The sequence below is a fragment of the Parasteatoda tepidariorum genome, chromosome 4 (genome assembly GCF_043381705.1).
Source record: "Parasteatoda tepidariorum isolate YZ-2023 chromosome 4, CAS_Ptep_4.0, whole genome shotgun sequence".
NCBI classification, from domain to species: Eukaryota; Metazoa; Arthropoda; class Arachnida; order Araneae; family Theridiidae; genus Parasteatoda; species Parasteatoda tepidariorum.
The window spans coordinates 74,898,887-74,914,242 of NC_092207.1; the positions used below are offsets into that span (position 1 = coordinate 74,898,887).

Genomic DNA, 15,356 nt, shown 5'->3' on the forward strand with positions numbered 1-15,356 from the left:
GAAATGTACTTTTAAATCGTTACTTTTTTTGTTTAGTACTTGTACTTTTACTTGTACTTTTTACTCGTTACTTTTTAAACTAAGAACTTTTTACTTTTTACTCGTTACTTTTTTTAAAAATACTTGTACTTTTACTCGTTACTTTTTAAAAGTAACGTTGCCATATATGGTCAGGACACAGTTGGAAGCGGGATTGGTCGCTAAAGACAATACGTCCCCAGTCGGCATCATTCCAGCCTGATCGAGCCATGCACCATGGCTCGGCAGTGTGCAGGCGTGAGTGGCAGGTGGTGCGTCGATTTTTTTGTTATAGAGTGTATATTTATTGCAGTGTACTCTTCTCCACTTTACGGGTTTCGTATTGTTTAAGGATTGCCTGAGACAAATTTTTATAAGATTAATTTTGAATACGTAACAGGAAGGAACATTATTTGCAAAAAAAAGAAGAAACAATCTACGTATAAAATGTATAAAATGTCCATTAGGTGGAATAAACAGGCGTAACAGGCGTAAAAAGGGGTAATTTTTACCACCGTATTGTTACCACCGTTGTTGCTCAAAAAATGCATACAAGATAGCGCACTGTTGGAAATTTTTCGAAAAAATTGATTAAATAACAATTTACTTAATTGTTATTTTACCATATTCAAACAAAACAGTCAAATAACCACAAATAAGATGGTAATCAAACTGTAAAAGAAGCCCGTTTATTAACTGCTTTCGCTTCATATGGTTATACAACCAGAATTTTATCTAACTAAGCCCATCTATTCCATTCAACACATGAAGAGTTTCCGGTGTTCTGCAATCTCCAATGCCCATTACACAACGAAACGCCTAACTTTTATGTCTAGTTATATAAAATATTTTACAGTTTTGAAACCATGCTAGTTGTAAATGGTTAAAAACAGCATAATGTTGTGTTTATGGTTTCACAACCATACTAGTTGCTAGTGGTTTCAAAACCGTAAAGGTAAAAAATGTTTTATACCGTAAACTTCACGGTTAATCGCATGGACTGACTGCTGCCGGTTATTTTACCATAAATTTTTGTAATGAAAACTCTAACAGTGTAATATTATAAGTCTGTATTTGTTTTCGAAAATTAAATACTATTAAATTCCACAAAAACATTTTTGTTCACCCAAGCAACAACTGATATATAGTTAGCAAACCAAAGAGTGGTTCTCCTTTTTTTTCATTGATTCCTCTTTTTGCGGTATTTTGTTTAAAAAATTATGTTTCTTTTGACAGGATAATTTATAGTGTGTCATGTACTTTTTGAATATGTAAGATAACATAGCTTAAATGTTTCAGTATTCTAGAGTATTGTATAACTATGTGCCTTGTATTTTTGAATATGTAAGATAACAAAACATAAATTTTTCAGCGTTTTGGAGAAAAAGCTTGAAATCATTTTCCTTACCTGCAAATTCAGCAAAAGTTTTCGAACCGAAGAAAGGAAAGCATTTCTTGGACTGTATTGACGGTATTCGTTTCTTCTTAGCCATAATGGTTATAAATACTCATATCGCACTATATAGAGAGCGGTGGAAGGAACTTAAATATAGTAAGTACATAAGCATGAATAAGATAAAATTTTTTGGAAGAAATTTTAATCGCTTGTGGCTTCTGTCAAAACAAGTTTTGATAACTTTAATATTACAACAATTAACTATTTTATGAGTTATGCGACATGGAAAAAAATCTACACTCTAGAAATTTCAAGTTATGAGTTATAATAGTTTATTCAAAGAAATTAATAATTGATACAGTGTAAAACTTACTCAAAACTCATCTGAATAATAAACCTTTCTGAAAATTTTACTAAAATAGTTTTTGTTGTTCTGAATTAGAAAATTAATTTTTTGGGATTTAAATGCGATTTATGACTTCATGTTTTATTGCTAACTCTCATTGTATCGATTTAAAAGAATCGATAGTTTCAAAAAGCAAACACCTAACGTAAAATGGGTATTCATGGCAATAAAATATCACTTCTCTAATTTCTTTTAAGTGTCAAACGCTCCAGAAAAAGATGGTTTTACGAGGTAGGAAGACATCTGAAAAAAAAGAACGAAAAATCAAACATTGGAGGATAAAGGCTATAAGGACCAGAAACATTGGAGCTGTGTGGTTAAAGAGAGTAAGGTCCTTCATGGACTGTAGAGCCGAGGAGGAGTAGTAGTAGCAATTTCTCATAATCAATTTCTAAACATATTTATACTATTTTATTCAAAAATGTATTCGTATGAACATAGGTAAAATTCTTCATAGCTTTTTTTGTGCTATCTTCGTAGAAATTGCTGTCTTGTAAATTTCTTTTTTTGTATAAATATATTATCACGAACATGTCTGATATACGGAAAAATGTCTTTGTTTTGTTTCAGCTTCCGTTTATAACATTACATTCATCTTTAATGCTCTGACAATTTTAGTTGAAAATGCTTGTGTAGGCTTGGAAAACTTCATCGTAATCAGGTAATGTATTTACTTCAAATTAATCAAAATGATGTTTTTCATACTATCAAGCTTAAAAATTTAAAAAAATATGAATGAAAAAAATTTTTAAATTATGTCCATAAATTAAGGATAATGACTGCTCTGGAAAATAAAGGTTCTGAAACGAAACAAATGTGACTAATTCATGAAACTCATTTAATAAACAAAAGATAACGAAAAAGAAAGATGATAATGGATGATGCCGTTCATAAAAACTAAGATTTTTGTGTCCTGCAGCTATTATAAAAAATATCTCCGTCACAAAAACTTAATATTGCATGGTTAGTATGATGGTTAAAACATTGTATATCACCCATGAGATAAAATACAGCCCGTACAATATCTAAGCATGCTGAGTAACAAAATATCGATCTGATCTAGAGGAAGTTTACTTCATTCAGCAAACAACACTCTTCGAAGATCTGGTATACTTATAGAGGTGGTTGATGAACTGCAACTTTTCAGCCAAGCATGCCCCTCATACGTACAATCAGATTCAAGTCAGGTGAGAGTGCTGACCATTCCACATACGGATGATATTATCAGATTGAAGATATTCATTTAAGATGTTTGCTCGGTAAGAGCGGGCATTGTCTTCAAACACAAATTATGTGCCATGGAATCCCTAAACAAGCATATACGCTGTTCGAGAATGAGATCCCGATAAATTTGGGCCTATCATGGTTCCGATTTGAACTTGCAGATCTCTTCTAGACCCCAATATGACTTCACCCCAAGAGGGATCACATCACCCCAAGAGGATTCACATCACGAGGAATCCTGCAGCGGTGTGGTTTAATGATGTTATTTTTGTGGTTACTGGAGTTCATATAAGAGTCCGATGCGAATCAGGTTGCAAGCTAAGCCTGTACTCGTCGGAAAACTTAACACAAGCTCATCGTGACGATGTCTACATCGCTTGTTCTCTAATCCGGACGAATCGCTGCGAACAGTGAGTTGCCGTTAGCAAAACACATCCGATAAACCAATGAATATATATTTATGCACAGTTTGCTTTAAAACTGTGATACCTGTTGCTGCTGATAGCTGACACGACAGATCGGATGTTATTCTCTGTCTGCTTCTTTCGGCAGTTACTTCAAATAACGCCCTTCATTCGGCATTGTAACTCAGGAACAACCAGTAATGTGATGATTACTGGCATCTTCATCACCTGGGTGTTGCCAGGGCCTAGATATGGTACTTAGGGCATTTCCAAGTTTTTCGGATACTTCTTTTTTGTCCTTTTATTCTATTCCTTTTTTCTCATGGCAATAGACTTGGTTTATAACACCATTTACTGTCATTAAACTAAATGTGAAATGAATTTTGTGTTCGGTTCTTGTAATATTAAACGTAACGTGCAACTTAAAACCAGTTTCTCTTTATTATTAAGTGTATGAAAAATTTCTGAAAGTATGAGAGTTCCTTGAAAGCAGACTATAGAAAAGATTTTGAAGGTAGATATTTAGTAAAATGCATAAATTATTTTCCAGTTAATAATTAGAATTTCTTTAGTTAAGTAATATTTTGTAAAAGAACACATTTTGTACTTTTTAGTGGATTTTTTCTGGTATATAGTATGAAGAAGAAAATGGATAAGAACGGAGGTAAAATAGATTTCATAGAATCTATTACTCACAAACTTTGGAGGTAAAATCAAAAAGTATTTCATTAGTAATCAATATTTTTTTTAGTATATATGTTAAAAGTCCTTATCGAAAATGTTGTCCAAAATATAGAAACAAATTTTATATGGTGTTGTTCATAATATAAAAAAAATAAATATGTGACGCTCTAAGATTAATGTTTAAGCGAAGTAAAAAAAAAACTAAAGCGCTGCGAAAGTTGAAGCGAGGTTAAAAACATAAAAACCTGTTTAATTGCCTAAGAAAATTCAAAGGATATGGAGGCAATTATAAGAAACAATCTCAAGATTAACCAATTATTCAAACTAGCTAAAAAATCACTTTCTGCAAAATGGATCAGAATTTTACATTTTTGCTTAATGCTCGTTTAAAACTGATTTTGCAAGTCTGAATGTGTGATTTTTTTTATCAACATATTTGATGAGGATATAAAAAATACGTATTAAAGGTGGTGACTAAAAAACAGCTTGCATTTGTGTACAGGAGAGTTTCAAAAGTTCTGGAAATAAGCATTGGATCAAAGAAAAACGAAACATTATTTTAATATTTTACAAAGAAACTCTCCAGTGATATCGAATGCAGCCAGGATAGCCTGGTTGGTAGGACGTTGAGCTCGTGTTCGTGAAAACATGAGTTCAAAACCCGTAGGTCGAGAAGTAAAGGGTGATGGTGTACGTTAAATCTGTATGCGTCACAAAGTCCTCCAGGTTCCCATAGCAAATCAATTCCTCTTGGAGAACTGAATCAGAGATTGATATTTCTCTGGCTCAGATTAAAATTACGATCTGTGGGTGAATGAATGGGAGTAGAGTGGGTTCACCTTCTAAAACGGGCAGTGACGTATGTGTGGCTGAAGTCGTATTCTTGGACTGATATGATGATAGATGGCGCCACTGAAATAAAACACGAAACGTACTCTCTGCCTTAAAAATGAGCTTGATTTCAAGTAGGCTTGATTGTATAGTAGGCCAATGGCATAACATACATTGGCATTACATACCAACTTTTACTTTTTTTGTTAAAACTTTTTTCGTGGTGTTAGTTGAAGAGCTGAATTTGAGCATTATGCAAAATGATGTATATGACATGTAAAATATACATATATGTAACATTTAACAAAATTATGTATTTGACATGTAACAAATACATATTGTAACAGTACATTTATGTAGCATGTAGCATATACATATATGTAACATTATTTATTCCAAATGTTACATATAGTTAACATATATGTAACATTATTTTTTTTCAAATGTTACTTATAGTTAACATATATGTAACATTTGAATATTGAAATATATAAACATTTGATTATTGAAATATATTAACATTTGAATATTGAAATATATTAACGCTTAGACATTGAAATATACAAACATGTAAATATTGAAATATATAAACATTTCAACATTGAAATTTATAAAGATTTCAACATCGAAATAAAAAAACATTTCAATATTAAAATATATAAGCAATTCAACATTGAAATTTATAAATATTTCAACATTGAAACATATAAACATTTCAACATCGAAATATGTAAAGATTTCAACGTTGAAATATATAAACATTTGAACATAAAAAAAATTTCAACTTGCCCTATGCTTATTAAGTAGATATTTACATATTTTTCGAATGTTTGCATTACAGATTTTGTCCATTATTTATATTACACGTTGTCTTAATGTTAATAGTACCAAATCTTCATTTTGAACCCATATGGAACTCTTCATGGGATTTTGAAATTAATAAATGTCAGAAATCATGGTGGATGAACATCTTCTTTATGAACAATTTTGTACATTCTAATGATATAGTAAGTTTGCATCTGTTTATTTATTTTTTCCCCTTTTAATTAATTTATTTTTCTGAGATGAAATATCATTTCTTTAACTATTAGGAAGGCATGATTTCCGAATGTTATTTAAGTTGAAGTAAACCAATGTTTGAATTTTACTTTCAAGCTAAACAATTTAAATTAGATGAAACTGATGTGTGCAATATTTACAGCTTTATTTAACTAGTTACAAAAAAGAGAGGGGAGAAATGGAGGGGAAAAATTTAAGTTTTTATTGAATTATTCTGATGGCTATATATTAGTTTTTCATATCTTTTTATTGATTCGAAAAATCCATTAGATGTCAGCAACTACCATTGAGCTGTAATAGAGGTACAGCATGCATTTTTATATTTCTCTATCTCTCCTTGCCCCAGCATCAGAGTCACATGATTCTTGTATATCAGCAATTTTGGCGTAGAAAAAAAAAGAAGTCTTGTGACAAATAAGATAAGCTGTCTTTATTTGGTTTATGTTTTGAGCTTTTAAGAGCAAGGAACGAAAGTTTGCAGCTTAAAGAGTTCAGGCAAGGAAAATACATAGAAGAAGAAGGCTAGCTTCCATAGATATAATGTAAGCAACTTCTCAAAAGATTTTGAAAGTCCAATGTATAAAGAAAAAAAAGCAACAGTTTGGGGACACTGCAGCATGGGTTCTTGAAACGTTCATTTTAAAAAAAAAATGTCAACCAAATACACTACAATAAAAGAGCATATTTTTTTAAAAAAAATTACGTTAAAATTCGGGCATGAATATTTTATTCCTTTAAAATAACAATAATAAGCAGAAGGTAGAAAATTTCCCAACGAATCTCCCACCCGTCACGTGTGTTTATTAGTGAGACAAAAATTAACGTGCAAAGCTTGGTCTACCTACATTATAGCTCTATGGTATTTGCAGTTACTTATAGATATTTAACGATTTACTTCATAGTATACTATAATAAAACTCTCTTTAACTTAGCATACACCCAGATTTGGCCAAGCAACTAGCTCGATTTCGATTTTCAAAGTTCTGTCGTTTCTTAGCCACGTCTGAACTGTACCACGTCATTTTGTCTCCAGACAGACAACGTGGACGGCGCCTGAGCTGTTACTCCCTTCTCCAAAATTTCGTCCCACAACCAGCGTGAGGACATTCAGTCATGACAGATTTTACTATTGTTTCGTTGACTGCTATCAAACTCACGATCTTCCGACGATGTGAACGATGCCTTTATCAACTGCACCAAGTACACAACTGCATCGAGTATCGCAGACCCTTGTACCATTGTTTAAATAAATACGAGGAAATTGTTTATTTAATGAAGGCATTATAGTGTATATTTTTTCTTAATGTTATACCCTAGAAACTAAAAAGAAAATTTCGTAAAATTTGTCAAAGTTACGTTGTTAAGAGTAACCATTAAGCAGGCTTGAATAAAAATAGCTCTATTGTTTGGAATTTCATATATTTTATCAACATAAAAATTATAAGTACTTAATTCACATTTAAATGCTTATTTGTAGTGCATGCTTCATTCTTGGTACATAGGGATGTTGATTCAAACGCATATAGCTGGTCTAGTCTTGTTGATCGTCACATATAGGTATGTCAGCTTTAACTGTTAAATAATTCAGAGAATTAAATTCATATTCAAGGTGTTCCACAATCACCGCTCCCATTAATTATTTCCATATTCCTTGTTAAAAAAGTCACAAATATTTTAGTGAGAAAAACGCGCTATCATTCTCTGTCGAAATATTAATGAGGAAGATAGGGCTGAAACCTGTTTGATTACCGGAGGAAACAGAGGAGTAAAAACGCAGTTATTACTCCTTCCAAGTTTTAGCAGACAATCAAATTAATTTTGGTAGATCTTCTTTCTCCTACTTTAGTGATTCACCAAATTTCGTTTTAATCTTCTTCTTTCTTCTCGCTTCAATATTAATTTGTAAACCCAAGCATATGTGCTTTTCTAACTTAATTTCTGATAACGCATTTAAGATATATATATATAATGAACATCTTCTTTATGAACAATTTNTATATATATATATATGTAAAGTGATGATTTCGATTAACAGTACTAGAGTAGCTGCTACAGAAAATGCTTTAATTCGTGGTATTTTTTCGACATCATAGTGATTTGAATAAGCAAATTTTAAAGTGATTAATCAGAAAATTGCTTTTTTTAAAACATGTTCTAAAAGTGATCAAAAAGTCCAATCGTAAAATAAGTCAAAATTTGAACGTTCTAAATATTTAAAGTGCTTCTAAAATATTTGATTTGAATACTGACAAAAAAATTATTTATTTAAACAATAATATGGTTGTCTGTAACAAAATGTTTATATTTTTATTTGTTTCATGAGTTAGTAATTTAATTAACCTCCTAGTAGCTCAAATTCTAGATAAAATTAAGAAACAAATGATGTTCCAGTGACAGTTAGTAGTTACTTAGTTACGGTTACTTAGTTATATTTTATCGAAGTTTTTAATGAAAAAAAATCTATAAAGCTAACAGAATAAAAAAAATTTTAAACCCACAGGATGAAAAAAAAAAGTTGAATTACGCAAATTTTGAAAGTATAATTACAAAAGATAAAAAAAATTGGGGTCTAGTAGTGCCTGCAATTTTTTTAGCTCGATCTCAAAAACATATATTTTGATAATATGAAGTGCGGTGCAATTTTCTTTCCTTGCATGCGAGTCTACAATGTGAAAGGATAAAACCCAAAACAATTTTATATCAGCTCACAATACATAATTAAGAGCTTTTTTTCCAAGTACCTAAATATGTGACCACCACTTTAGACTCCTACACTGAAAAAATTTTCTTAAAGTTATCCACAAGGCATGGAAATTATCAAAAGTCTCACGAGATACGTTTACATCAGATCAAATTTCCAAGAATACACAAGTGAGAAATATTTGTGTCTAAAAACATACAAAGTTGTAACATTTTTTGTCATAGCCGAAACAAAAGCGTTTAAAATACTTGCATTAGTTGATATTTTGAAAAAGTTATCTCATAATGCAAAATTGGGATCCCAACTTCAAATGAGCATGGCGTCAGCTAGTCAACCAAACATCAGAATGTATGAAGGGGTTCCGTCGAATTTGGTTTCATTGAATTCATGCTTTGAAAATATTTCACATTTGTACTTTTAGATTTTTGGTCCGATATAAACTTTTAACGGAAATTTGGCCCTCATGGCCATACATTTTCGACTCATTATAATAATATACTGTAATCCAAATTCAAGTCTTATTACACAATTGATAAGAGAATACTATTCCTAATCCCGTTAAAACTACTGAGACGATTTACCAACTACACTCGCCACAACCCTAAATGTCTAGAACCAAACGAAATGTGTTGTTAAAATAAACACTAAGCAGTGTAATTTTTGACATATATTTTTGAATACATTAGTCTGTTAGAACTGTAAAGATCGCTTTGAATTTTCTTACAGAATGCCAAAAATCGGAATGGCCTTGGCTTCAGCATTGATTTCAGCATGCATTCTTATTGTTTACGAGATTTCTATAGTTCATAAATTCAAGATGGTTTCCTTTAGATTCCTCAAAGATTTTGAGTAAGACTTCTTTTCTCTCTTAAGTAGTATTTATATCTTTAGTGGACGCTATTATCTCTGAAGAGACACTTCATGGTAAATTCTGTCTCACCAAAAATTAAAAATTCAAGTAGAGAAAAAAGTGAGTTCACGTCAAATTCTCAAAAACCAAACAAATTATGGAAGGTTTTCTCACTGAGGAAGTAATCTTGCCATAATGTGTTTGCATTTTGAAAACACTTTTTTAGCATTTGAATCATCATGGATTACCAGACATTTTTACTATATTTTAAACTTAGTTTCAAATTAGCAATGGAGTAAAAATAGAAATTGCCATGAAAATCTTCATGAATTGCTTCATATCATACTGCATTTTTACGTTCGAGTCTCTTATAGTTTAGCTTCAAGAGGTAGCTCTTTGTTATATTACGTTGGTATGGTTAAATAATGGTCACGGACTAATGGTAATGGTACTATTCTATGACTTGAAAGATGCATGCTTTTGGCGTGACCCCAACGATACATCAATGTATAAATAATGATGATTCACTATCGAATATATGAATAATGGCTTGACGATCAAAATGTTTGACGCTAAAGCAAAATTTACGGGGGGAAAACAATAATTTACATTGCTCTCAGTTGTTTTAGTGAATGATCATTATTTTGTATGATTTCGCCTCCCTAACAAACTTAAACCCTCTTCCCGTTTTTTACAAAGTGGAAGCATTTCTTTTTCGTTTTAAATGTTTTCTTCAAAACATTTTTATAAGTGTCGCTAATTTCAAAATACGAGTCTTTCTTGTTCTTCGTGAATTTTTAAATGTTTAGTACAGAGCTTCCAGTTTTCACCAACCAGAATACAGATGTAACTAGTGGTATGTGGATCATCATAAGTTGTCGCTTTTCCGACAAGCTAACAGTATAGGAGGGTTTCCTTTTCATGTAACACAAATGTAGGTTCGTTTCATCAAAACCCTTTTTCGACGGAGACGGGTTATCCCTCCAATAACTTCATCAGGAGCCACGATGGCCAAGAGGAAAGAACATTCACCTCCCAGTGAGGCGACCCAGATTCGAATTCCAGAGGTGGCAGGTTGATACGAATTCTGCTGCCTCTACTCGTGCCGACTACTGTTAATGCAAAATACCTTCAGTGGTAGACAGACCATGGGTTAAAGTCCTTTCATCATCGGTGGCTAACTATGGAGAGTTTTGTGGTTCACCCCTCTTTGAAATGCAAGTACTGGTTAATTTCATCAAATAGTTTTCCCCAATGTTTGATCAAGGAGTTTCTTTATTTACTGGGTTTAATTATTATATTACGAAACAGCCAAAGACATGATTTTATGCTTAATAAGCCCTGCACAAGAATTAAGTTCGCTTTTAATAAGTTTCAAATTAACTGTCCGATCAAAATATGCGTTATAAAATTTTTAAAACAGGACAAATAAACGAAATCACTGGACCACAAACTTAATTTTTATAGTGATAAAACTTTATCCGTGTTAGTTAAAGAAAATTTAAGGAAATGGTGATAGAGTAAATTAAATTAGTAAAAAAACGCTTTACGTCATCCCAATAAAATTAGAAAACAAAGTTTTACTAGATGTGGTAGTAGTAGTAGTAGTTAATTTACGTCGCACTAGAGCTGCACAATGGGCTATTGGCGACGGTCTGGGAAACATCCCTGAGGATGATCCGAAGACAAGCCATCACAATTTTGTTCCTCTGCAGAGGGGATGGCACCCCTGCTTCGGTAGCCCAACGACCTGCACGCGAAGTCGAGCACTTTACGGTAGAACAGTTTAACGAGGACCAATACCGCACACCCTCGGTCCCGACGCAGACTGATCCAAGTGGGTCACCCACCCGCACACTGACCGCAGCCAGTGATGCTTGACTTCGGTGATCTGCTGGGAACCGTGTCTTAACGATCAGTCCACTGCGGGACTACTAGATGTGACTGGTATGTGTTTAACTAAAAAAAAAGTAGTTTCCTTGTTATTGTTCAGAGACTGAAACAATACTAACAACTTTCCAGTACAGCTGTTGATTTTGAGATAGTTCCGAAAACGAAGAGTCATCATCGCAATGGAAAATATTGTCTCTTACTGTTATCAACGTTTGAAAAAGTTTTTTAAATGGAAGTTAGAGAGTCAAGGGACAGGAACAGTTTAGATTGTGTTAATAAATAATTCAAAGAAACTGAAGAGACCTTTAGGAGAGATCATCAAAACCAAGCTTTTCTGCACCAAGAAAATGACACTGAGTAAAATTAAAATTGCTTGCGAAAAATCATGCACCTTCTATAACATTTCTTATTTTAGTTAGTGGAGGTAACCTCTTCGAACGACTGACCACCATTTCACTGTGGAACAGAGAGTGGTTGCTCCCGAGAGGTTACAGTGTATATCTAGTCATGTTACAAAATTTCTTTATAAGTATAGATTTTTCTGATGTATCTATACCCATAATAAAAACATATTTATTCCTATAATAAAATTTCAGACATGATCAACCTATGATGAACATGAAACTATGGTTTTTTCGATATGTATAACCTATAATAAAAATAAGCACATATGAAGTTCAATAGTTAATATTTTTTCCCCGCCTAGACGACATGCTTAGTTTGGGAACTAAAATCGAGCCGGTTTTTATAACCAATAAATAAGTATATAAATTGTGATGTCGCTTCCTTTTCTTGCTGTGTAATGCAAAAATCAACAATACGAAAAGAAAAAGTAATAAAATATATAAAAAACTGAAATTGATGATGCGTTCTGCCAAGGAAACAAGTTTCTTGTTATGTATCAATATTAGCTATATATTACGGTAGTAAACGGTGTTTCTGACTGACAAAAAAAAACAATGCTTGCTGCTGCATATCCGACCATTCAAACTAAAATATTGCTTGGATTTTGTCAATTTTCTCCTAATAAAGACACTGTACCACCGGAGAAAACCGTAATGGCAATTTTTTTTAATCGATATAAGTAATTTAAAGTATAGAAAAAAAAGAGTTCATGGCAAGACTGCGTAAGCGCTAAGCATTCACCTACTAAGATAAAATCGTAAATTTAGCCAATAAAATTGTCTTTTGGCGAAAGTTTTGGAGACTGATTTTTCATAACTCGATGACTTTTTTATAACTAACTATGCAACTCGATCCTCAAAATTACATCAGCATGAATTTTTCTAAACTAATCAGTATTTTTTTATTGGATTACAGTAATTTTCGGTAGGTGCACCGCATAACCAATTAGAATTGGGTCCAAATAATATTAAGCTTGAAACAAACTACTGTAAAATAGTTTTCTATGTGAAAAAAGAATTAATCATAAGAGATTGTTAAAATTTGCATTCGACGAAGACTTTCGAAAATTGGAGAATACTTTTGATATTTGGCTAATTTACTGGCTAGTAATTTGAAACCAAGGGTCCTGATAAAAGAAAACTTTCTTGTTATTTTAAACATAAGTGGCCTGAAAGTTGGAAATTGGCTCAGAGGATAGATCGTTCGCCTTCCAAAGAGGTGCGGGTTCGAATCTCAGCGATTGCTGATCGATACGAATTCCGCATCCTGCTTGATCCAGGAATTCCCTTGTCTTCTGGATAGGGTTCAAAATTACAAGGCTATGTAGTTGAACATTAGCAGTCGTGAACCCAAAAAATTGGGTCGGCTGTTCAACGCCGGTTATAAAATATAAAATAAAATGTTGGAAAAAAAATCTAGGGTACTTACCAGGCAGAATACAATCCATTTTAGCCACTGCATCAAACATTCCAAAAATGACTGATGAATTGAAAAAAATCAATTAAATGTAACAAACAGAAATGTGCGATTTACTGCCTTCTACTAAATGAAATGATTGATTTACCACCCAGCTTTAATACAAGTTACTAAATTTGTCAACAGATGGTGTCTCTTATAACTGATCAATGTAATAATAGTAGTACTAATTTACGCCGCACTAGAGCTATACGATGGGTTATAGGTGACGGACTAAGAAACAATCATGAGGATGATCCGCAGACAGGCCATCACAATTGTGATCCTCTGCGGAGAGGATTGCTCTCCTATTTTGGTAGCCCGATGACCACTGATCAAATCAATGTTCTCAAAACAACCATCATTTTCCGTCTGAGATCAAAACGAGATGTCTCAGAGGAAATACTTTAAATTTCAGTTGAATTAGTCTGACATATAGCAAAAAGGATTCTTCTACAGTTTTTTTTAGAACGCCATCATTTATTGACAAACCTTGTAAACAATTCGTATATTTTATTGTATTTAATGATTTCTCCAAAATTGTAGCTCATATATTTCAAGTAGAGTTAAGCATTGAAACTGATTTGTTGTAAGTGAAGGAGATGCAATTTAAAACACAATTTAGTTACCTTTTCATGCTTGTCCTTGTTTAACAAAAGACACCACTTCAACTGTAATCAGAACACATTCTAACTTGATTTTCAAAAATTACGTTATAAAAGGATTGTACCAGTATAATATTTTCAGAGTAAGTAATTTTACTTTGAGGTTTACAGAAACTTTAAATAACTATGCAATATTTTCAGACTCTTCGTACAACCTGTTGGATCTTGACCATTCTATTTTATGCAATAGCCCTGTATGGAATATGGATTCCGACAAAGAACTACAGAATAATTGCAGCTTATTATGCCTTAAGAACTTTATGTTGGGCCTTCAGTGCATCTTGGCTGCTTTTCAACCTTTTCACAGGAAAACTGGGTAAGAGAGAAAAAAGTTTTTGGAAAAAATTATAATTAGTGTTATGGTTTTGTGACACCAACTGAATTGTAATTTTTAAATTATAAAAATAATAAATGTGAAAATGTTGAAAAATTACACGATTTGTCGCGTTGGAGTTTTGTTCGAGACCCTGGGACAAGTAGTTTATATGTAATGTTTTTATTTACAAAAATCACAATGTTTGACTTGCACTTACTTAAGTATCTAATATTGTGATCTAGTCCAGAGACATATAGTTTCCTAAGGACTTTTTCAGGAAGAATTAACACGAGTCAATAAAACTATCAGTTTAGAAACTGCAATGGTTTTATGTGCATAAAAGTACAAATTTTAACTTGTACACTTCATTTAATTTTTGGCATCTAAACGAATGAAGTTTTGTTTCTGATGTATTTTTTACAACTAATTTAATGAGGCAAATTTCGAGAAAATATGACTGTAGAAATTAAGAGAATTACATTATTGGTCTGTGACTAAAAAAAAAAAAATTCTAGTTTATACATATTTATGCAAACCCGTTTATATATATATCTATTAGTTTTTTATTAAAAAAATAATGAAGTGACTTTAAATGAAAAATTACAATGCATGTAATTAAAAACATCAAAACCTGTTTGATCGCTTGATCAAATTTGGTTGTATTTTTAGTAACAACCATCTTACAGTTACTGCTAGCTAACTCGATGTTTTCCTACCTTTTTAAATAGTGATACAAAATGCATTTCTTCATGTGTATATTTCTCCAACTTCATTTTTTCCCAAGGCTTCTAAAATATATATTAAAGGCCACTATTACAGAACACCCTATATACACATTCAATAAAGAAAAGATATCTAATATTATGACGTGACTGAATACTCTTTGCTTTTTGGACAGACTTGATGCACAGGTTTCTTTCGTTGGGTGTATTTACTCCGTTATGTCGTATCAGCTACAGCCTATATGTTATGCATCCGCTAGTACTTATCTTCAGGGCAGCATCCTTGAAAGAAAGGGTATACTTAGGGATGATCGATATGGTGAGTGT

General features: G+C 32.3%; 1 protein-coding gene across 1 annotated transcript in view; it reads left to right on the forward strand.

Annotated features, from left to right (window-relative positions):
- The window catches only part of LOC122270580 (nose resistant to fluoxetine protein 6-like), a 35,226-nt gene that overhangs the window by 15,860 nt on the left and 4,010 nt on the right, over nt 1-15,356 (forward strand). Inside the window, exons 6-13 of the mRNA XM_071180056.1 lie at nt 1,391-1,570; nt 2,391-2,481; nt 4,063-4,155; nt 5,805-5,970; nt 7,500-7,579; nt 9,450-9,572; nt 14,133-14,307; nt 15,206-15,348. Coding sequence (XP_071036157.1) covers nt 1,391-1,570; nt 2,391-2,481; nt 4,063-4,155; nt 5,805-5,970; nt 7,500-7,579; nt 9,450-9,572; nt 14,133-14,160 — 761 coding nt within the window. The 3' untranslated portion in view covers nt 14,161-14,307; nt 15,206-15,348. The remainder of the gene's footprint in view (nt 1-1,390; nt 1,571-2,390; nt 2,482-4,062; nt 4,156-5,804; nt 5,971-7,499; nt 7,580-9,449; nt 9,573-14,132; nt 14,308-15,205; nt 15,349-15,356) is intronic.